Source organism: Pelophylax lessonae (genome assembly GCF_965119305.1).
Source record: "Pelophylax lessonae genome assembly, chromosome: 1".
Taxonomy (NCBI): domain Eukaryota; kingdom Metazoa; phylum Chordata; class Amphibia; order Anura; family Ranidae; genus Pelophylax; species Pelophylax lessonae.
In genome coordinates, this window is record NC_138768.1 from 523,605,738 (window position 1) to 523,629,828 (window position 24,091).

The 24,091-nt window shown below is 41.2% G+C and overlaps 1 protein-coding gene across 1 annotated transcript in view; it reads left to right on the plus strand.

Moving 5' to 3' along the window:
* FRAS1 (Fraser extracellular matrix complex subunit 1) overlaps positions 1-24,091 on the plus strand; it is an 843,167-nt gene that overhangs the window by 230,923 nt on the left and 588,153 nt on the right. The window contains exon 5 of the mRNA XM_082266873.1: positions 16,107-16,266. Within this exon, the coding sequence (XP_082122999.1) occupies positions 16,107-16,266 (160 nt within the window). The remainder of the gene's footprint in view (positions 1-16,106; positions 16,267-24,091) is intronic.

Here is a 24,091-nt window from a genome sequence, read left to right on the forward strand (position 1 = left end):
CGACATCTGATCCTATCCGCCAAAAACAGATGGATGGGGGACCCATTTCCCAGGTGTCTGGAGGATCGGATTGGATGACAGTCCGATGTAAACTGACAGGCGGTCCGTTTACATCTGACTGCCCATAGAGGAAAGCGGGTTGTGTCTGTGTCCGCACTGCATAAGTGGAGCAGACATGGACCTGTTATCAGCCTGCTCAAGGGGATCAGCGGAAGATCCCCTGCTCAGCAGGCGGATTTCCTAAAGGAGTTTGCCCATTTAAAAGTGCCCGAAGATTCTGCTAGCGGCTTTCCCCTGGGACAAGCAAGTATACTTTTGCGGGGTATATCTTTCATTTTTTAAATCACTGATAGAGATTATCATACTGAAAGAAATATGGGGGTTGCCACTGCTGACCTGCTGCTAAAAATGCTAGTTATTCTGTCTCTGGCATCAGTAATTCAAGATACTGACTATGCTCAGGCATGCAGGTTAGGAAAGACAGCATGAAGACAGAACTCTGAATCTCTATACTAATTTCAAGTCAGTGAATTAGAAAGCACTGAAGTCATTTGTCTGCATGATAGTAAGGGAAATAGCATTTTCAAAAGAAGTGGTAGGCTTTGGTTATCAGCAGTGATATAGGCTTATCAGAGTGCTGTCTAACTCACTTTTAATGTGTAAGTATTCATGAATGTAGGCATGCAGTTGATGTTAAACACGCAGGGATTCTGGCAGGTGAGAAGTCGGTGCTTTACATGTGTCAACATATCAAACGCACCAGCAGTTTTTTTATAGCATAGGTTAAAAGTAAAGCCAATAAAGCTTTGCCCTCCCAAATGTGAAAATTGTGCTTTTTTGACTCAACTGTGGCAACCTTTTATGGATCCGTAGTTTAAGCATTCGTTGGAAGTTAATAAATCATTTTTATTTACCTCTTGAATTTGTAATTATTCTTTCGTCAAACCCAGTGCTTGCCTCGGGGAAGTACATTTACTGTATTCTAATTACATGCATTCATCAAAATCTGATTTCAGCATTTATATATTTGAGATGAGTACAATTAAAATGTGTCAATCTGAACACCATCTCCTTTTTAACACAGCAAATGCAATGGATCTTGAGCCTCGCACACACAGTGCATCCACTCAGGATCCATGATCCAAGAAACAGGTTTTAAGATTCTCTTGTGTTTGGAACAGAGTTCCTATACTACTGTACAACATTTTTCCAAGGTGCTCACCCCTATGCTGGAGGTGTCAAGAACACAAGGGATCTTTGATACATATATTCTGATCTTGCCCAGTGTTGCTGGGTATTTGTAATCAAGTGAAATAAGTTTTCTCTAATTTCAATGATATATGACGTTTGGGGAATGACCCAGCGGCTTTCATCCTCCATCTCATGCACCTGTTAATCAAGTGCTATAATCTCTACTTACTAAAACTCTACACATTAACACTCTTCTTACTAAAGCTATGGAAGTGGCCCTCTGGAAATGTTTTGATCCGCTAACCCACTACACTAGTGCTGGACTCAAAGGGTAAGGAGACAACTATGGGGTAAGGAGACAACTCAGTTTGCTCTATTACCCTCCTCCCTATCTCTCCTTGCTCTCATCTCTCCCTCCCTTTTATTTATTTATTTTTTCTCTCTTCTAAACTAGGAATTTCTTGTTTCTTAAAATTCCTGCCTGAACCTATTAAAACAGGGCCTGCTTTGTCACCACTTACCGTATTTTACGGCGTATAAGACGACTGGGCGTATAAGACGACCCCCCCTAATTTTCATCTACCGGTAATACTTATACTTAGGTTACCTTGGAGATATTATACTCGGCGTATAAGACGACCCCCCCATTTTTGGGGGATTTTTTTGAGGTTCAAAAGTAGTCTTATACGCCAGAAAATACAGTATTTTTTTTGGGGACACAGTGAAGAATGAAGGCGGAGAGGAGGCAAACAATGAAGAATTATTTTATTTGCTGCCAGGAGGGGTCCTAGTATGTACTGGTTTGTTTGATCTCTGCCTAACTGACATGGGTTGAGCTTTACCCTCCTTTTCTGACTGCAATAGGAAAAAGCAACACTCAAGTCCCAATAAGTCCTAATAGGGAGTAGATACATTGGTGCTCAGGCTCCAAGTGTCTTCCAGTCGCCTATACAAAATGCAGTGGCGTAGCGTGGGTTGTCAGCACCCAGGGTAAGGCAAGTAATTTGCACCCCGTAACCCGTGGGATTTTAGCACTCGAGTCTCTTCCACTAGATTAGTTAAAGAAACCCTTACCCCCTAAGCACATGTATTGTTTGTTATGAAAATACTGATGTAATTAAAGTAAAATGCATCTAAATACAAGTTTGAATGACCAGCGTGCCCCCTTTCAATGCAGAGAGAGCATCGTGCCCCCTTTCAATGCAGAATGACCAGCGTGCCCCCTTTCAATGCAGACAGACCAGCGTGCCCCGTTCAATGCAGATAGACTTACCTGCAGTGGTGGCTTCTCCTCGAGTCCTCCTGCCTCCTCCGCGGCCAATGGCATGCGTTCACCTTTCGGCCAATCAGGAAGCGGGTCTCGGACTGCTCTGCGCCCCGTGTCAACCCTTTTTTTGAAGCCTATTAGAGCCTCTGGCTCTAATCAGGTGATTAAAAAAAAAACAGTCTGTGACAGCGCCAGGCTGCTGACTCACTCGCTGCCAAACTGACTGAGCAGTGAGGAGTGGCGGCATAGGCGGGGCTTGGCTTGCAATGCCACCCCACCCTTCACCAATGGACAGGTGAGGCACAGTCCAGCCCCGCCCCGCCCTGCCATTTTCAGCCATAGGGCGGCCACGCTGGACATCTCTCAGCCTAAAGATGGAGGCAGCCGCAGACAGTGTGTGAACTGTGTATGTCAGAGTCAGACAGACAGAATGACACTGCGGATGCGCCCCCCCAGATGTTGCGCCCGGTGCGGCCCGCCCCCCCTGCACCCCCCACGCTACGCCACTGACAAAATGTAAACGAAAATAGGCAGCGGGCAACCTGAAACATCAAAGTCTATGGATCTTTTTTTCTACAAGGTGATAACAGGATAAAACAGCTTATACGTTTCTGTAATTTCTGTCCACATGTGTGTTTCAACTGTATAACTAGGTGCTTTGTTGGTACACCATGTAAACTATAACGAGAATAATGAAACTATCACTCCTTTCTCTTTTTTGGTGGTTGGAGCCGTTATATAGTACTTGTGTATATAACTCAGATACTCTAATTCTTACATTCGTTTTTCCTAATATAGTCAAAAGACACAATTTGGGAGCTTGTAAAAAAGAACAAAGTCATTTCAGTGTTATAAGTGGAAAGCTATGTCATGATTTGCAGAGCAGTTAAGGTATACAAGATACCTTTCTTCCTGAATATCCTAAACTTGTGCCCTATAAAGATATTTTCTAGAATCTACATATAGCTCATGCTTTTAATTTGTTATATATTCTCTATGTGTTGGTGAATCATGTCATCTACTCGAAAAAAAAAAAAAACAACATCTGTTAGCGATTTGTTATTTGCACAAGATGAATTATGGAGGGAAGAATGAAACAGTTGTATTAGCATGAGTGCTGCATTTTACATTACAGCCCCAGGCAGGTGCTCAGCAAAGAAAGGATATGAGACATTACTGATGCTAGTGTAAGTCTCAAGCACTCTGTCAGGAAGAGGATGTAAAGTGACTGGTTTCTATATTTTAAAATGCATTTGTTACCTACATATCTTGCAATGGAGACATGCAGGGTTTTAAAATTTAAAATTTTGCGCAGCCCCCCACCCCCCAAAAAAACAAAATGATATACTAAATACTTAACCGATTCAAGTGTACACAAATGAAAGTGCAAATATACATATATTCAGTGTACTTATGAACCCCGTGTAAACAAATGCAACTATTAATAGCTTAATTCAGGTGACAGGTACCCTTTAAAACTTAACTCAACCAAGGCAGAATTACTGGTTTAAAGCTGAAATACTTTACGCTTTTTTTTTAAATTATAATGGCTGCTGTATATTGTGACATGTCTGGGATGTACTCATGAAGCCTTATTGAAAGGCCCACTTCTGAGTGAGCCCTTCAAGATTAAACCAGTACAATAAATGATTGCTATAAATATTTTTCACACAGATGTTATCTTCTTGTACAATGGTTATTTGTCCTTTCTTATTCATTGCTCACCAAGCAGCTTTCCATCTTCTGGTTTCCGGAAGCCTTTGTCATTTGCCTATTTGAATAATCGCACATTTGTCAGTAACGATTTTCAGAAGTGACACATTAAATATAAAGGATATCAATAGACCTGCACATCACAAACAAACAGCTGGTATGCTCAAAGCATTTTTTGTACTGTCATTAGCAAATGAAATGATAATTTATAATTTTTATATAACATTGTTTTCATTTGAAAGGGGCTGTGAATAGCAACCATAGCTTGCAAATCCTATTTTTAGATCTATGTTTGTTAGTAATAAACTCAATTTTGTTCTATATTTTCTTCGTTTTTAATAAAGATTATTTTTGTACTTTAGAGGCAAAAACATAGAACCAGAAAAAGGTTCAAGTGCATTTGACAAAAAATATAATTTAAAAATATAAAATACTAACATGTGTTAAAAAAAAAAGAATAGGTTTATCCAGTTAAACCCCAAAAAAAAGAAGAGCTGCTAGAGCCAGCTCTAGTACCAGAGTGTTCTATATTTTCACAGCTTAAAATTCCTGCCTGCAAAGTCTCCAGCTTTTTAGAGGGAGAAGTTAGTGAAGCTTCATTAATGGTACTTAAAATTGGAAGAGATGTGTGCTTTGCTTAGAACAAGTGTCCTTGAAACTTGCGTACTTCCAAATATTTTATTATTAAGGTTTTACAGACTCTGCTATGTGGTAATTGATAGGAGGCATGTTTCTACTAGTAAGGGCATACCTCATAAGATTTAAAAAAATTATTCACAAACATTTTAAGATCTGCTCCCCACATTCTCAGGTTCTGTTCCAAATTGGCCACATTTGTCCAAAAGAGAAAGACTGTTCTTACCTCTCTCCATTAGCACCATAGCTTTTTTTTTGTTTTTGTAATAATTATTTTATTAATATGCTGAAAGCATACATTTTCATGCAATAAGATAAAAGGTAACATAGGGTACAGAGACCACAACACACATGATCCACAACATATAGCACTAAGCACCATTGTTCAAATGATAGCCACAAGGGCGTACTAAGTATTCTAAACATGAAAACAAGAATGTCACCCTCTAAATGTGGGGTCACGTTGTTGGAAGGTGCATCTCTATGAGGGGAATGGTAGTCATCGTGGGGCTGGCTCTAATGTCCAAGGCCCCTGAGGTCGCCAGCTTAATGGGGCCATCAAGAGAAGCATCAATCAAGAACCAGTCCAGTAACAGCAGGACAGAAACCCCATGAATCTGGGGTGCCTTTGAATATGAAAATGCATTTCATTTAAGGAAGCCTTCTCCCCTCATGTGACATGTAGGACCATAACACATGTGGGGGGATTAGGGGTAGTAGTAATAAAGAAGGCGGAAGGAATCAAACAAAAAAGGGCATATATGCCCGGGAGGGGGTGAATAGTGAAGATAAGGGAAATGTTATGTGGTCCATTCACCTAGGGTTATTACATCAAAAAGGGGGAACAAACAAACACCGACCAGGTGAGAACACATGTTAATAAATACATCAGCACATGTGTGGCAAAGTTGTTACCAAAACCCCAGGGATATAACAGAGGAGCATGCAACAGGGTCTTAGGCAGCCGCCAGACCAGCAATTCTCGCAAAGGGGGAGTACTGTAACAGAGAGCTATAATGACTCATTGGCCTTAGGTGTATAGTGTATCCATGTGGCCCAGACTGAGTAAAATTTACTATAGCGAGCCTTGCAATTAGCCATCTATTCTTCCTCCTCCATGATGCTGTTAACCATTTTGATCCATTCAGCCCAACCAAGCATTTGGGATTTTTCCCAGTAGATCAGAATGAGGTGGCGAGCAGCATATATAAGGTGCGGCAAAATGCAAAATGCTTTTCCTGTAGTGACTAATTGGAATGGATAGCATAGGGGAGTCTGGGACATTAATATCAAGAATCAACTTAATTTGGGTCCGAATGTCCTGCCAGGAGGGGCAACACATGGAGGTAAGTACCATGCTTGCCACAGTTCCTCCAACACAGGTCAGATATGTTAGAGTAGATCTTAGCCAGCCTAGTGGGGACCCTATACCAGTGCGTCAACAGCTTATAGCCGTTCTCTTGCATCTTTGTGTCCAAATAGCTGGTATGGGTCAGGTGAAACAAATGGTCAAGTTGGGTTTCTAAAAAATTGCGCTGCAGGTCTCTCTCCCACTCTGGAATGTTGAGGGGCTTCACTATAGGTCCCCTTGGCTTGAATGAGTTTATACAGCATCTAAATAAAATTAGGTATCTGGTCTTTCCCCAAACAAAATTTCTCAAACTGAGTCAGTGCAGATGATGGGTGAATCCTAGGGGACTGAAGATGCATGAACTGGTGAAGTGGCCTGTACCTCCATGAGTCTAATGGGAAGCGCCCGTACTGCTCTCTCAGGGCATCGAGAGAGAGAAGCCCTTGTTCCTAGATAAATCTACCACATTGCAGATTCCCGTCAGCTGCCCATTTCCTAGAAAAGGAGAAACATTCTCCTGGCTCAAACCAAGGGAACCCTTCCAAGGGGGCTATGCACCATGTCTTTTTTTGCCACAAAGAGTATAGACTGGGGGAAAACAGGGGGGTCCATGGCCTAACCCCAGCCCATCCATCCTTCCCATTCTATTGCACAGAGCAGGTGCGCATAACTCTCTTTTTTTATTTATTTATTTTTTAAAATGCGTTTACAATTACCATAACACCTAAACCCAATTTTGCAATGTTTACACGTGTTAATAAAACTGTACATATCATTGCAAATACTTAGTGCATCCAGCTGAATTTTACCTTGTTTTTCAGGGCAGATTGGACTTTCCTTGGTGGTAAATGGCAATGGATATCTCCCGATTTTGTTTTATTATGAAAGGAAAACTGGTCCAAAATAGTAAAAAAAAAAAATGTAAATATTAGCCTTATATTTTTATGCCATTAACTTGACCCACCAGCAAAAAAACCTGCAAAATAAATTCTCCTACCACTTACGATCGCTGTAATACCTCATGCTTGTCTTTTTTGTGATTTCTATCTATAGTAGGGCCAAGAATCAATAAACACACTGACACTGACTCTAAAGCCTCGTACACACGCAACGAATTTCCGCCGACCGGTCGTCTGTCTTTTGTCCAGAGTGGTGTCTGTTGGTTGGAATGTGCTCTAGACTGCACACAAATTTTCCCGCACGACAGAATTCTACCTCAGAAGTGATGTCATGTGTTGGATTGCTTTCTTTGTGTTCTTTCATCTCTGAGCATGCCTAGTCTTGCTCATAAGATTTTTCCCCATCGAAATCTGTACTAATGAGACGAAAATCGGACGTGTTTTGATGGTCGACAAAAATTTTATAGCCTGCACACGAAGATTTTTTCGGCCGAAGAGTCGGTTGTCGGAAGCATCATACTAACAAGCCGAAAATCGGCAGATCGGTCGTCGGACGAAAATTCCCGGCCGAATTTCCACACGTGTTTGGGCCTTTACACTCGTACTGACACTAAAACACACTGACACTTACATTGCCACAAACTGTGACACTGGCATTAACTGACACATTGACATTAACAGACACACTGACACTAAGGGGTTTATTTACTAAAGCTGGAGAGTGCACAATCAGGCTCACTTCTGCCAACCAGAAACCAATTCACTTTTAACCTCAGCTTGTTCAATTAAGGCCTAACTCCACTTTTGTTGAGAAAAAAAAACATTCCTCTCTGGGTGATCTAAGTACATTGCAAGGATTATAATAACATTTGTTGCAGATTCCTACCTTTTGCTATTGTGAAGAAATCCCTCTCTGTGTCTCTGTGTTCATGTGGGAAAGTAAGTCTAATGGGAGTGGTTTTAATTATCAATCAGTTGTGCCCCTACAGAGCACTAATGAGGAAAGCTACCGGGTCTGCATCCCTAGATGTGATTTCCTATTGGAAGTATCCCACCAAAAATTACATTTTTGTTCCAGGGGATGCCTGAAATCTGACTTGTATCTTAGTGCAGACATCTGGGAAAATCGATGAGCCAATCACACAAGCAGGAAATTATGTTTCTGGGGGTAGTTCAGTACACTATCGGTGTACAGAACACTTACAGGTAGCCATATTGCTTTGCTTTTTCAGAAAGTTACAGCGGCTGCAGACTGAAAAAGAAAGGTCATTTTTATAACATTTAGTTAAAAAATGACTTGTGTCACAATTGTATACGCTATATTATTTTTTTATTTGCTATTTTTTCCCCACAAAAGTGGAGTTACCCTTTAGGCTTTTGCAAAAAAACCTGGAAGCTGACTGGTTTCTATGCAGAAGCGAGCCTGATTTTGCACTCTCCATCTTTAGTAAATGAGCTCCTAACTGTAACACTGACACTTAACTGACATTTACACTGACACTAACAGTAACTGACATACTGCCACTAACTGCCACTTTGACCAACCATAAAATGAGCAAATTTCTTTCCTTTCCAAAAGTTGCAGGAAAGAAATGTGCTTGTTTCCCCCATAAACAAAAACAGACAGTATTGATGCAGGAATCCCTCCTGCCAGGCCATTGTCTTCTCCGGGCCAGAGGGCAGGGGAAGCCATCCCCACCGGGAGAAGACAGCGTTTATTGCTAGTGGCTGTAGCAGCCACTAACAATAATCACAAGAGAATCCGGCAGGCCGGTTGTACCCTGGGTGTCGATCGATCAACTTGATACATTCAGCCTGCCTGTTAACGGTTCGAATCTTGGTCAGTTCCTGCTGAACCAGCCTGAGATTCAAACAATGTATAGCCGACCTTACACTGCTACTCACTGACACTAACTTGGGCACCTTCACAGACACTAACACTCACTACACTAGATCAAGCCCTGAACTAGGTAAAATTTATTTGTTTAACTACCTCACATCCGCGCTGTAGCCGAAGTACGGCTGCAGCGCGGACTCACATTTTCGGGAGGCCGTCTTTAAACGGCCTCCCAGACACAGTCTCCCCGCGCGCTCTCGCGAGCGCGCATCGGGGAAAATCTGTGTCGGCCGTGTCCCTTGGACACAGCCGATCACAGATCGTGGTGAATGGCCAATCACATCGGCCATTCACCACGTGATCGGACCGTCCAATGAGAGATGATCTCATATGTAAACATATGAGATCATCTCTCATCGCCAGCGCTCCTTCCTCACACAGAGACTGCACTGTGAGGAAGGAGCAGAGCCGATCAGCCATCGGGGACAAAGAAAAATGTAATCAGGGCACTGATCACCAGTGCCCTGATTACAACAAAGGTACACTAAACACACTAACTGCCCACCATCAATGCCCACAGTGCCCGCCATCAGTGCCCCCCATCAGTGCCCACAATCAGTGCCCATAGTGCTGCCAGTCAGTGCCCATCAGTGCCTGCTCATCTAGGCACTGATGAGCACTGACTGGCAGCACTATGGGCACTGAGTGTGGGCACTGATGGTGCTGCCCATCAGTGCTGCCCATCAGTGCTCATCAGTGCCACCCGTCAGTGTCAATCAGTGCCACCTGCCAGTGCCCATCAGTGCTGCCCGTCAGTGCCCATCAGTGCCGCCCGTCAGTGCCCATCAGTGCCGCCCGTCAGTGCCGCCTCTCAGTGCCCAGCAGTGCCGCCTATCAGTGCTCATCAGTGCCGCCTATCAGTGCCGCCTATCAGTGCTCATCAGTGCGGCATATTAGTACCTCCTCATCAGTGCCACCTCATCAATGCCCATAAGTGCCACCTCATCAGTGCCCATCAGTGCAGCCTATCAGTGCCGCCTCATCAGCGCACATCAGTGAAGGAGAAAAAATTATTTATTTTCAAAATTTACTCGCAGAAAATAAGAAAAACATTTTTTTTTTCAAAATTTTCTGTCTTTTTTCTTTTTTTTTGTAAAAAATAAAAAACCCAGAGATGATTAAATACCACCAAAAGAAAACTCTATTTGTGTGAAAAAAATGATAAAAATTTCATATGGGTACAGTGTAGCATGAACAATTGTCATTCAAAGTGTGAGAGCACTGAAAGCTAAAAATTGGTCTGGATGGGAAAGGGGTTTAAGTGCACAGAAGGCAAGTGGTTAAAAGACAGATTTTTTTTTTGGGATTGTCCTCTAGGAAGGAAAAAAATGGTATATTCTCCTCGCCAGAGGGAAAGTCTGTTGTTTCTCCTCTTCACAAAGCAAAAACAATACAGGGTTGAGATACAGAGTGAAGGATCACTGTGAGCCAATCAGAGGCTATTACAGCGATCTTGTGGTCAGGATCTGGTTCCTCCAGGTCCTGATCGTTATTAGAGACCCAGGACTGTCAACGACAGCCCGGCCTCTGTGCTGGGAGTGCGCGAGCGAGCGCTTTTCCAGCACAGACACTAGTACAAAAAATATGCAGTGCCCAGGTTTAAAGTATTTTTCCTGGATGCCGCATACTGTATATGTGTTAGGCATAGAGGGCGTTAAAATGATTGACTAGACCCGTTTATACTGTATCAGGGTGGATTTGATTTAAATCAAGTTGATTTAAATCATGATTTTTAAAGAGCAACTGTCACCTCTGTCCCACAGCTGCTCCTCCTCTGACCCGCTGTTGACTCACTGACAGTCCTATTAACTTTAATGGGACGGCTGGTGATGCAGCAGTGACACAACAAGGGGAGGGACGTGGCAGCAGCAGGTGAGTAATATCCGCTAACAGGCGCTGCCATGATGGATCTGAAATGACAGGTGCTCTTTAAATGTAAGGACTCATTGTTGCTGGTAGTGGGAAATTGTGTGAATACATCAATGCAGTGCATGTTATCTCAGCTTGCAGAGCTTGGATTCATTGAATGAGTTTACCAAAAATGTAAATATTGCAGAATATACAGCCTCATGCTACATAACTAAGCTTCATTTCATGCTGAATAAACTAAACTATTAATGTATCTGAAATAGAAAACTATCTTTAGATAGATTTTTATTTCAAAAGCATTTTTTTAAAATAAATTTGATAAAAATAAAAAAAATCTAATTAAAAAAAAAAAAATCTGATTTTTTTTTTTTAATTTTTTTTTTCCGATTTTTATCCACCCTGTAGTGTATATCACCTATATGCTGTTTCTTTTAATAATTAGTTTCCTATAAATTATATTTAACCTGAGACCTTGCATCACAGTTTAAGGTTAGATCATTTGCTTTCATGCTGGGTTCACTCCTCATTATTGTCCATCTGTGGTGATATTTATATTAAAGCGAGAGATAGATTTTTATAAAGGCCTAGTTATGAAATATATGAGAGATTAGTGAGGCATCATTGTTTATTTCTCACAGATATAAGGTCGGTGCAGGTTAGAGTTATTATTTCCACATGACCTACCTTTAGATGAACACTTTGCCCCAGAAGCTGTGAGGCTGGGAACTTGGCACATTGCTGCAGAGGTTGTCATGCAGGTCATGGAAACAGCCCTAATCACTGCTGTGAATGTTATCCTCATGCTGCTAAGGTCTGTATGCAGCAGCTTTTGGAGGGCCCAGCACAAGGACCATTAATCCTTCTGTCAAGAAAAGTGTATCCAATTTAATGAAAGGGTAAGGTGACTGTAAACGTCACCTCCTCTCTTATCATGGAGGCATAACACACAATTCGTGCTGGAGAAGTAAAGGCCATTGTTAATTACTACCAACCAGCACTACCCAATACTGCTAATGGGTTTTTAACCCTGTACTTTTAGCACACTGTTGTCTTTTTTTTTCAACATTTTAGTTTAACCTTAAAAGAAAAAAAAAGTATGTTGGAGTATATGAAAAAGATATTGATGGGATGCAAGAATTTGCAGTACTAGAATTGGTTACTGTTCTGCGTTATCCCTCATTTTAGGGAAAGGAAGTTTACGAAAGCCTATTGGCTGTAGTCTTATAGACTTCAGTTCAGTTGCATGTGTTTAAATATACTGTACAGTATATATATACAGTATCTCACGAAAGTGAGTACACCCCTCACATTTTTGTAAATATTTTATTCTATCTTTTCATGTGACAACACTGAAGAAATTACACTTTGCTACAATGTAAAGTAGTGAGTGTACAGCTTGCATAACAGTGTAAATGTGCTGTCCCCTTAAAATAACATACAGCCATTAATGTCTAAACTGCTGGCAACAAAAGTGAGTACACCCCTAAGTGAAAATGTCCAAATTGGGCCCAATTAGCCATTTTCTCTCCCTGGTGTCTTGTGACTAGTTAGTGTTACAAGGTCTCAGGTGTGAATGGGGAGCAGGTGTGTAAAATTTGGTCTCTAACATCCAGCTCTGTGATGTCCAGTGGCAACCTGTGAAGCTCTGGGCTGAATAATTTTGCACGCCCAATTTTTCAGTTTTTTATTTGTTAACAAAGTTTAAAATATCCAATAAATTTTGTTCCACTTCATGATTGTGTCCCACTTGTTGTTGATTCTTCACAAAAAATACAGTTTTATATCTTTATGTTTGAAGCCTGAAATGTGGCAAAAGGTCGCAAAGTTCAAGGGGGCCGAATACTTTCCCAAGGCACTGTATATATATATATATATATATATATATATATATATATATATATATATATATATATGTATATTAGCTCAATTTGTTCTGTGTTTGCTTGCATCGGATGCGCAGGAGTTCTGTGCATCCACGTGTATGCGGTACTACCAGCAGTGCCGGGACAAAGTCATCCCCAGTGCCCAGAGCAAACATGCCAAACCCACACCTGATAAATATATCTGATCATTATACCTATTTATAGAGTGCAGAGGTCAGGATTGGGTATATTACAAAGTGCAAGGGTGGAGAGGTTTGCAAAATAATATACAGAGTGCAGGGGTCAGGAGCAGATAATGTACAGATTTCAGGGGTAAAGTGTATGTAATATTTAATGTGCAGGAGTTAAGAGTGGGTAAACTACAGAGTGCAGGGATGATGGGTATATACCCCCTAGTGCACAGCAGTACCCCTATGAAGCATTTATCACCTACATATATACACACATATACAAAAAAACACTCTCATACTGTATACACAATATACCACCAACTTATGTACATGTCTAAACCAAGCGTCTTCTCTTACTTTTTTTTTAAATATAAAGGTTTAAATTCTAACTCCAGGAAAGTACAAAAATCCACCCCTTTAGTGGGGCTCCCCATACTGGGCAAAGGATACAAGCTGTACTAACCCCCCCCCCCACTGCACCGAGCCCACAATGGGACAATCCTATTCCCTACCCACACGCACATGCCCACTGTCTCATTGTCGGGTCGGCGCAGATTGGGGCATGGAGATCGGATTGTCGGCTCGGTGCAGTGTCGGCTCGGCGCAGTGTCGGGTCAGCGCAGTGTGGGCCATGGAGATCGGATGGATGTTTGTTATAAGAGATCCCGCTGCCCGATCCGTTGGTGCGCATGCGCCCGCTCATGCGCAGTAGGACTTGTGCCTCACCTGTTACGATGTTATCAAAATTCCCTACATATTCTGCGAATGCGCAGTAGGACGTGTGACGCGGCCACAGCTGGTGCATGACGAATCCACAGTTGATCTCAACCGGAAATGACGTAGGTAGGTAAATCTGATTGGTTAGGGAAATCTGATGGAACAGAGGCTGAGATTATGGGTACAGGAAGTGAGCAGTGTAGCTGGTGGGAGCATGGAAACAGGTAAGTGAAATAGGCTATTTTCCCCACTTTCCCTACACACACACATGAACTGCAAGGGTGGACTTTATTTTCCATTCCTGGAGTTGGGCTGTATTATGGCACCACCACACTTGCTGTTGATGCTCAAATTCTTGAATATCTTAGGAATTACTGGGACTTTTCAGGTTGATGTATTCCACATACAGATTTTAAGCTCTTTTGAGCAGGGCCCTCTTAAAGGAGTTGTAAAGGCAGAAGGTTTTTTATCTTAATGCATTCTATGCATTAAGATAAAAAGCCTTCTGTGTGTAGCAGCCTCCTCAGCAACAGGAAATGGTGAAAGCAACAGGAATGGCAGCCATTGCCAAAGCAGATCAGTGTGGAGGCATGTTGTCCTGATGGAACAAGGCTTCTAGAGCAAACCACATCTTTTCACCTTGATGTCTGCATGCAAAGCATTACTCAAAGGTTGCATAGCAGTTGCCGGTTATTAATTGATGACGCTATATAAGTACCTGTATTAAATAAATACATTAAAATAATCTGTCCTTTCTGAAAGTAATTGATGAGCAGCACACCCTGGGAATCCCAGAAGACTGTTGCCATCACTGCAGATGTAAAACTCTGTGCCTTTGGTGAAGGACAGAAGGTGTGTTTCTACTGTTTCAGCTGAGATTTGCTCTCAGGTTAGAAGTGGTGGACCCAAGTTTCATTCACAGTCACAAACTAGCACAAATGTTTCCTAGATCTTTCCTAAACAGCTGCATATTGTCCATGGATGTTGAGAATCTTGTGCGTTTTTTATGATCAGGCATCAGCAATTGTGAGACTCATTGGGCAGAAACCTTGTGCATATTAAAATTTTGGGTGAAGATGTACTGAACTATAGTTCTTGGTGTGTCTGTTACCTTAGCAATTGTCAATCTGCCATTACCTCATCGTACATATGGTTAATGTTTTCTGTATGGTCACATCCGTAGGTCTGCCAGGGAAGGGATCATCTTTAAGGATATCCCATTTTCACTTTTTAACAGTGCTGTAGGATGTGCCATCCTTTCCCAGTGTTGCAACTCATTTACAAAAAATGGCCAACCTTGTGCGCAAAAAAAAATTTCAGCTCTGAACATCTGGAAGAGTGGCTTGGTGCGGTGATATAGTTTCATGTCTATGTGGTCACTCCTACATCAGACCATGAACACTTGGGACGTTCCTCATACAAACTAGCAAACGAAAGCAAAGAAAAACGGTTTTGCATTACGTTTAGGATTTCTTTGAACATCCCTTGTACTCTTGCTTAAAACTAAAGGCAAAACTTTTTTCCAGTTTTGGATAGTGTTGAGAGGGATTAGAACACCTGTCAGTTTTTTTTCTGTCTGTGATCCCAGTGGGGGGATTGACCCTCTCTATTTGTTCTGGTGACGGGTATCACAGAGAGTGAATGTAATAGAAAATACACAATTTTGGATTGTCACCAGAACAGGAATAGTGGGGAAATCGGTGACCTTGATGACAACAAAGGATTTCCCTCACTACGGAGGGATTTCCTCACACTTCCTGTTGTGGCTATGGGGCAGGACGTGAAGTGAAATCTCCCCAGTCGAAAATAGATTGTAAAAAATAAACCTAAAAGGGGTTGTAACCCTCTCTTATCAAAGATAGAGCGGCGCTAAATCAGACTGATAAAATACAACCCAACAAACATACAATGAATATGTAAACAAATCTAATAGAAGAAAAATTTGATGTGAGAAAAATCCAAAGAATAAAAAATATATTGTGAAACAAAGTCTAGTCAAAAAAATGATTCCCAAATAAAAATTTTGCCTTTAGATCTACCCTAATTTGACAATGCATCACCAGAGGTTACAGAAGTGGAAAGAAAAGGTGCTGTTCTTTGTGTCCCTGCTCCCTAGGCATTGGCCCATGAGTACCATTTTGGAAAATACAGACCTCAGTTTCATTCCTTATACTAGAGTGGCAGGAGGTTTTAACCCTTCCTGTGACTTTGAGTGGAAGGATCAGCCTTTTTATTTGAGACATGAAAATGGACCATAGTGAATTGATATGATAGAATCTTGTGAATTCTAGCAGATAAAAAAAAAACAATGGCAGCTCTATGGAATCTATTTATTCAAAACTGATTTAATCTAACTTTTCTTTCAGTGCTAATGCATCTAGAGGTTTGGTTTTGTATGTTACTTTTAAACCTTTTCGTTTATTATGACATCAGAGCTTGACGTTTGTATGCAAGATGATTTAAAATATTCCACCTACTACAAAAGCTAATTATACTTTTTGTTGTTGTTGCAGCATGGCACCCAGTGGGCACAGTCCAAGTGCACTATGTGTACGTGTAAGCATGGCAAGGTATCATGTGCCTCCAAACCTTGTCCCAAGATGCACTGCAATGAAGGAGAAGTGGGAGTAGTGTCCCCAGGAGAATGCTGCCCTGTATGTTTCGGGACTGGAGGTGTGTAGCATGCTTTGTGTAGATCTATACGAGTATCTGCAACTGAATCTAATAGTATCTAATCCCAAATAATTTCTCTATGCATAAAAATCAACATTTAACATTCCACAATTTTTTTCTGTGAATCATCACACGCATGTATTAAAAGTGACAATAAGGTATACATGTGTGCAGTTATTGTGCACTAAAATTATCTCTGTAAACAAATGTATTAAAAATTATTTATAAGTGCAATTCATATGGTGAATCCAGTGAAAGGTCTATTTTTTATTACCGTGTTGCCTTCCACCAATCACAACCTGTGATTTTCACCCTATCTGCTACTTGAAGTGCTCCATAAATATGCCAGTGTATCACCTCAATAGTGCTCCCCTTGTGTATACTCTCACCTTACTGAATGTGACCTCACATTTAAATTCGGTCAAAATATGCTTTCTATCCCTTCCAGGGCTAAGATGTAAGTTAGCTTTATCTCCTCATTCTGCCTCCTTATTGCTGCTAGCTCATATCATGACAGTCTCATGTAGAAGTTGTTAATATCAGCTCAAAGCAACCAATTCCGGGGTCTCCTTAAATAATCTATTTAAGGTGTTATGTGTCTTTGTCCCATTGTGTGCCGCCTTGGTGTGCATCCCCATTGTTAATTGAGTTACCTATTGTTTCTGTCTGTCTGACCATCTCTTGGAGATGAGATTATTATTGTGACCACTGTGCCTTGTTATTGAACCATTGTGGGATGTAATGTATTTATGTTAATTAGCTTACTTAGATTATTGTTCCTTAGCTATATTAATTATATTCCTGATTACAGTTTGTTTTGTTAGGGTAATGTGATCAGGCCCTACCTGGTCCTGTGTGCTATATAAATTGTGTGAGTTTTCAATAAAGTGAGTTCCAGTTTGCATCTAAGCTATTGTCTGCTAGTCTTAGATGCTCAGCTATAATATCTGGTTCCTAGGTCCAGACTGGAGGAAGCTATATATCACGACGGAGGCACTCAAGCCGGGTGCTGGACGGTTCCGTCACAGTGTCCATGTGCAAAGTGAATCTAATGGGAGAAGTTTCATAATTATAACTCAGCTGCTGTGCCCGCAGACCTCTAATGAGGAAAATTGTAGGGTCTGCATCACTTTAGACTTGATTTCCTATTGAGAGTACCTCACCAAAAATTAATTTTTTATTGCACGGGTGGGATGCCTGTAATATGACTTGTATCTTAGTATAAATTTCTAAGAGAATCTGTATGCCAATCACACAAGCAGGAAATTATGTTTCTGGGTGGAGTTCTGAACCCATTGTGTCAACAGAACACCTCTAGGTAGACATATTGCATTGCATTTTACAGAAAATGACAGTACTGCAGATTGAAAAGGAAAGGTCATTTTGAATACCATTAAATTACAATATGACTAGAGTCACAGATGTATATGCTTTATTATATTTTTTATATTTGCTATTTTTTTCCCCCACAAAAGTGGAGTTACCCTTTAAAGGTAAAGAAAAATAGCCTTGAAAAAAACAAATGCAGCCACCACATCCAATGACGGGTAAAATAAAGGATTTATTCTTTCAATGAGCCAGGAGATACATTATATTACAATACAACATGTCCATTAGAATCCATAGAACTGCAAACTCTCCTGTTTCAATAATAAAAACGCACCGTTTGATAAAATGGCAGCGTAATTCAATTCTGCTTATTATATACCTACATAACCAATATGATGACAGAAACTAAACGTTTTTATTTGTCCACAGATTTCGAATAAAGCAAACAGCCCATCCAACATTTTTAAAAAATTTTGTCTATCTTCCATTAAGGAGAACTGAGGAACATCTGTCATTAAAAGTAATTAATTACTTGAAATAAAAGAAGGCAACTCATTTTCATAGCTGTACAGTACAAAACACAGTGGGGGAGATTTACTTAAACAGGAGCACGGTGCTGTGCATGATAGCCAATCAGCTTTTTACTTCAGCTAGTTCAATTAAGCTTTGACAAAAAAACACAGTTCATTTTGACTTATTTTAACTTATGCCTCTTTCACACGGGCACACCGCCCGGCGGAGTCCATTCTGCTCAGCGGGGGGGCGACAGGATTGGATCAGACAGCAGCGGGTGTCAGCAGACATGTCTCTGCCCACATCCGCTGCCCCATAGGGATGCATGGAGCATCCGATCAGGTCCGCCTGAAACACTGACAGGTGGATCGGATCGCCCGTGTGAAAGGGGCCTTATAGTGTGTACCAGGCTTTAAACACATGATTGCTTTCTTGCCACCACCACTTCTGCTCCTTGAGTTCCTATTTGGTTGGTATTTAGCAGTAAGGAGTCCTTGTCTTCATTAGGAGCAAGGTTGTTGAGGCCATGGCCTCTTTTTCCCTAGGAGTTTTTCCTTCTTTTTTTTACCCTAAGTAGGGCATTGTTCTGAAGTCTCTTTGTTGTGCTCCTCTATGCCCTCTGGAAGTTTTCCTTCCATTGTATGGCTGGGGTTTGTGCTGTTTGAGTTTCTCTCTCAGCTGCTATTCTTCTGGTTTGTCTGGCTCCCTGAGGCTAGTTTCAGCTGTAAAGTGCTTCAGGTTGGTCTCTCTGTTCTGTCAAACCTTTCCTTGAGCCCTTGATACATGGGCCTAGTAGACATTTGGTTGTGTTGCCCACCCCTCATTTGGACTGTTTTTTTAAATCCCAGGGTTCAAGAATACTGTATCCTGTACGGTACAACTTAGAAGATAGGATTTTTACCTTACTGGTTTAAGATACTAGTTCCTTGGAATACAGAACAGGACACAGGTCTCTTCCTCTGTTCTTTATGATCTTCCCATTGCTTGCTACAAAACTGAGGCTATCTGGGAGTGGAAGGGGTTATATAGGGAATGTCTCAGCAACAACCTTTTTTCCAACATTCGGTCACCTGAAGGTGACAGCATATACCCCAGCTTAAAGAATACTGTGGCCTGTAGTGTACTCCAAAAAACAGATTTTACTGCTAATTGAAAAATCCGAACAATAAAAAATAGATACAAATACTGCGCTAACTAAAGACATGTGAAAGCAGCTGGCACCACTAGACCATAAAGTGACAAAAATACAAAATAGAAAACAAATGTGCAGCGCTAGTGATATAAGAAAGTCCGACTAAATCCGTCCCATGTGAAAATATCATATAAAATAAGTGATAAAGTGATCCAAGTGTGGTATAAACAAGATGTGCAGCAAGATCCCAGCACCAATGAAGGTATAAGTGAATTGCGCTCACCAGATGGATGGGACCCCAGTGCTATACAGCAGGAGGGTCAAACACGCTTGAAAAGATAAGGGTATATCCCAACAAGATTCACCGACCATGGAAGATGCCAAATGGGTTCTTGACAGATGTACCAGTCAGAATATCCACTCCCGTGTATTGGATGGTAAATCAAAAAAGAAGGGGGATATACATAGCGTAATATTGCTAAAACTGGTTTATTGATAAAAAAAGCCGATACACTTACAGACATCCGTAATCAACAGGCATATCAAGCATAAACAGCTGGGCTGACTGAAGTCCTCTTAACATGTTTCGGCACAACTGCCTTTTTCAAAAGATATTTTGTCAGCATTCAGATATCCAATATATATAACATACTCATTGGTCCCATCACCCTGTGAAGGCGATTGGATAATTGATACCAGGAAGTAGTAAAAGCACATTGGCGTGTGTTCCAAACCTCATAATGAGAGGCCGCCAAAAAAATCTATAAAGCTAATTGGCTGGTGACTCTCAAAGCATAGAGGAAATGCTCCGGCGTGCGGTCCACACCTCATTGTGGAACACCGCCAAAAATAAGCGATAACGTCACTTCCGGGATAAACAAGGAAGTGACCTCATCCCAGTGTAATAGACACAAGCCGGAAGTAGTGATGCCGAGGAACACCGCAAGCATTGTAAGAGCGGAGCGACGGCTGCGCCAGCGTCATATCCGGGACCTATGCGGAAATGACGTCAGTGAGGCGCATCGTAGTGGAAGTTTGCGGGCCATCTAGCGGTCGTCCGGCATATCGCCAGAGATAGCTGAGATATGGTGATGCATTCAAAACCAGAAAAGGGGGAAATTTTAAATGCCCAATCTCTATTTAGTAGCCAAAACAAGATGGTGTACAACCGATGAGTATATTATTGTACAATCACATGTATCAATCGAAGGCAGGAAAATACATATATATTCAAAAGATTATCTCAATATATCAATAAATGGCTAAAACATATATAACGGTATAAAAATGAATAAAAAAGAATTTAAAAAGATTAAAAACAACATGAGCAGGAAGATAAGGGAACAATTGGAGAGTGTACACATTATGCTGTATTTATAAACGCATTAATGTCCCACTCAATGTTTAAACCATAGGGATGGTAAGATTTAAGGGTAAGTGAAAAATCCTACTGTTATGCATTATCTCAAAAACGATTTAGGGTAATGCCCCTTTCACAGTAGTGCGACTTGTCCTGCGACTGCAAAGTCGCATGACAAGTTGTTCCCCATGATTTCCAATGAGTACTGTTCATATCTGTGCGACTTCAAGTCGCAGCCACTTTAAAGAAGTCTCTGCAATACTTTGGTCTGACTTTGATGCAACTTGAGGTCCATAGACCCCAAGATTACACAGGCAATGCTTCAAGTCAAAGTCGCAGGGCAAAGTCGCGTCAAAGTCGCGTGACTTTCAGATCGCACAAGTGTGAAAGGGGCCTTAAGAAAATATCCTCCCTTGTCTCTGCCCTGCAAGTGTTAAATGCTTGTTTACATGCCACCTTGGCTGTCTGTGTCAGTAAAAAGGGTTAACGATGTGTCATGTTGAGAATCATATCAAAATACAATTATGGCCTCCTGTTTTAAAAAAAAATATATGCTGCAGCATATACAGTACCTTGGAATATCTCGCAAATAACTGTTTAGGTTGCCAGAGAAGTCAACCACATTCAACTTCCTGTGATGTTATGGCAACAATGTTGCACTTCTCCTAAATGTAGAGCAAAGTTGCAGCACCAGTTGCCATGTAGGCTTTTTCTGCAGTGGGATAAAACAAATGTTACAAGTGAAACGGCTATAAGGCTACATTCACACCTGAGCGTAGCGTTTTTCGCGCGTCTTTTACCGCGATTTTAGCGGCGTTTTTTACCGCGATTTTTACCGCGATTTTTGTGTAGGCGTTTTTAGATTGAATAGAGATCAATGGAAAACGCCTGTAATCTGCCCAAAAAGAAGCTCATGTACTTTTTTGAGCGTTGGGCGTTTTGTATACAGCGTCAAAACGCTCAGATGTGAACAGGGGCCATTGAAATGAATAGGATTTGTCTTGTTGGGCGTTTTGAGAGCTGATCCTAGAGCAGAAAAACGCCCCAAAAACGCCCCAAAACGCCTAGATGTGAACGGAGCCTTAGCATTGTCATTGTTGATTCAAAAGCTTGTAAAGTGAATACACCCCTTACATTTGTGTAAATATTTTATTATATCTTTTCATGTGAAAACGCTGAAGAAATGACACTTTGTTACAATGTAAAGTAGTGAGTGTACAGCTTGTATAACAGTGTAAATTTGCTGTCTCCTCAAACAAAAGTGAGTAGACCTCTAGGTGGAAATGTCCAAACTAGGCCCAAATATTTTGTGTGGCCACCATTATTTGCCAGCACTGCCTTAACCCTCTTGAGCATAGAGTTCACCAGAGCTTCACAGGTTACCACTGGAGTCCTCTTTCACTCCTCCATGACGGCATCACGGAGCTGGTGGATGTTAGAGACCTTTCGCTCCTCCACCTTCCATTTGAGGATGTCCCACAGATGCTCAATAGGGTTTAGGTCTGGAGACATGCTTGGCCAGTCCATCACCTTTACCCTCAGCTTCTTTAGCAAGGCAGTGGTCGTCTTGGAGGTGTGTTTGGGGTCGTTATCATGTTCGAATACTGCCCTGCGGCCCAGTCTTGACTGTAGGCAAGACACACTTGTCTTTGTACTCTTCACCTGGTTGCCGCCACACATGCTTGACACCATCTGAACCAAATACTTTTATCTTGTCTCATCAGACCACAGGATATGGTTCCAGTAATCGATGTCCTTAGTCTGCTTGTCTTCAGCAAACTGTTTGCTGGCTTTTTTGTGCATCATCTTTAGAAGAGGCTTCCTTCTGGGACAACAGCCATGCAGACCAATTTGATGCAGTGTGTGGCGTATGGTCTGAGCACAGACAGGCTGACCCCCCACCCCCTTCGACCTCTGCAGCAATGCTGGCAGCACTCATATGTCTATTTCCCAAAGACAACCTCTGGATATGATGCTGAGCACGTGCACTCAACTTTTTTGGTCTACCATGGTGAGGCCTGTTCTGAGTGGAACCTGTCCTGTTAAATCGCTGTATGGTCTGGGCCACCATGCTGCAGCTCAGTTTCAGGGTCTTGGCAATCTTCTTAATCCTAGGCCATCTTTATGTAGTGCAACAATTCTTTTTGTCAGATCCTCAGAGATTATTTTGCCATGAGGTGCAAAGTTGAACTTCCAGTGACCAGTATGAGAGAGTGAGAGCGATAACACCAAATTTAACAAACCTGCTCCCCTTTCACACCTTAGACATTAAAACACGAACGAGTCACATTACACCGTGGAGGAAAAATTACTAATTGGGCCCAATTTGGACATTTTCACTTAGGGGTGTACTCACTTTTGTAACCAGTGGTTTAGATAGTAATGGCTGTGTGTTGATTTATTTTGAGGGGACAGCAAATTTACACTGTTATACAAGCTGTACACTCACTACTTTACATTGTAGCAAAGTGTCATTTCTTTAGTGTTGTCACATAAAAAGATACAATAAAATATTTACAAAAATGTGAGGGGTGTACTCATTTTTGTGCAGTACTGTAGCTGGTCAATTAGCATCTGGTCACCTAGCCCTGCCTACTGCTTTCTGGATTAATAGTACTGCTGCTGTTGATGAAACCTTCCACTGTGTGCTGTAGTGTCTGGCAGGGGGAATGCATGGATGAAGATTGGCTCAATCAGGAAAAGTAACGTTTTTTCTGCTTCATTAAATAATTGATTCATTTTATTTTATTATTTATTTTATGAGACTTGTGCATTACATAGTAACTGGATTTATTACTTGTTTAAATTGTCATACAGGAGCCTTTAGATGTGCTACTTACTTGTTTTTGAGTTTATAATGTTATCTGTTGGATAGCCTACCCTTCATACATTACAAATGCCACATGGGCATCTTAATACATTTATAAGATCACATATAAAAAACAATTTTCTAGGTTACCAAAACCTTTGCTAAAATGGCATGCCTAATCTCCCGTGATAAGCCCATTACAGCAAATGCATGATAGGCATGGAAACAGTAACAAATGTAAGTTTGTTTAGGAGTCTTATATTCCGTATCTTTCTTCTCATATTTAAGTGGACAGCAACAGTGGAATTTCTTTGAACAGCTACCCATCTGATTGCAGGAATGTCCACAATTTTACAATAATAAGTCTTATTTTGGTTGATATAGCATATTATTTGGATTATATTCACTTCATAGTCTGTTGGCCTTAGTTTCCAGGAGCTCATTCCTACCTACCAATTTAATCTCATCTTGTATCAAATCCTTTGAATCTTTTTTTTTTTTTTTTCACTAGAGCCTTTTCAGCAAATTTGACTGTATCATAATTTGCTGTATCATAAGCATTATCTTTGTACAATAAACAACTGGCCCTCACAAGCAAGCCTGCGCCTGGCAGGTCTCTAAACTGTGTTGTTAGAATAGTATAATTGCTCAACCTTAATTGAGAATCAAAAAATGAAATGAT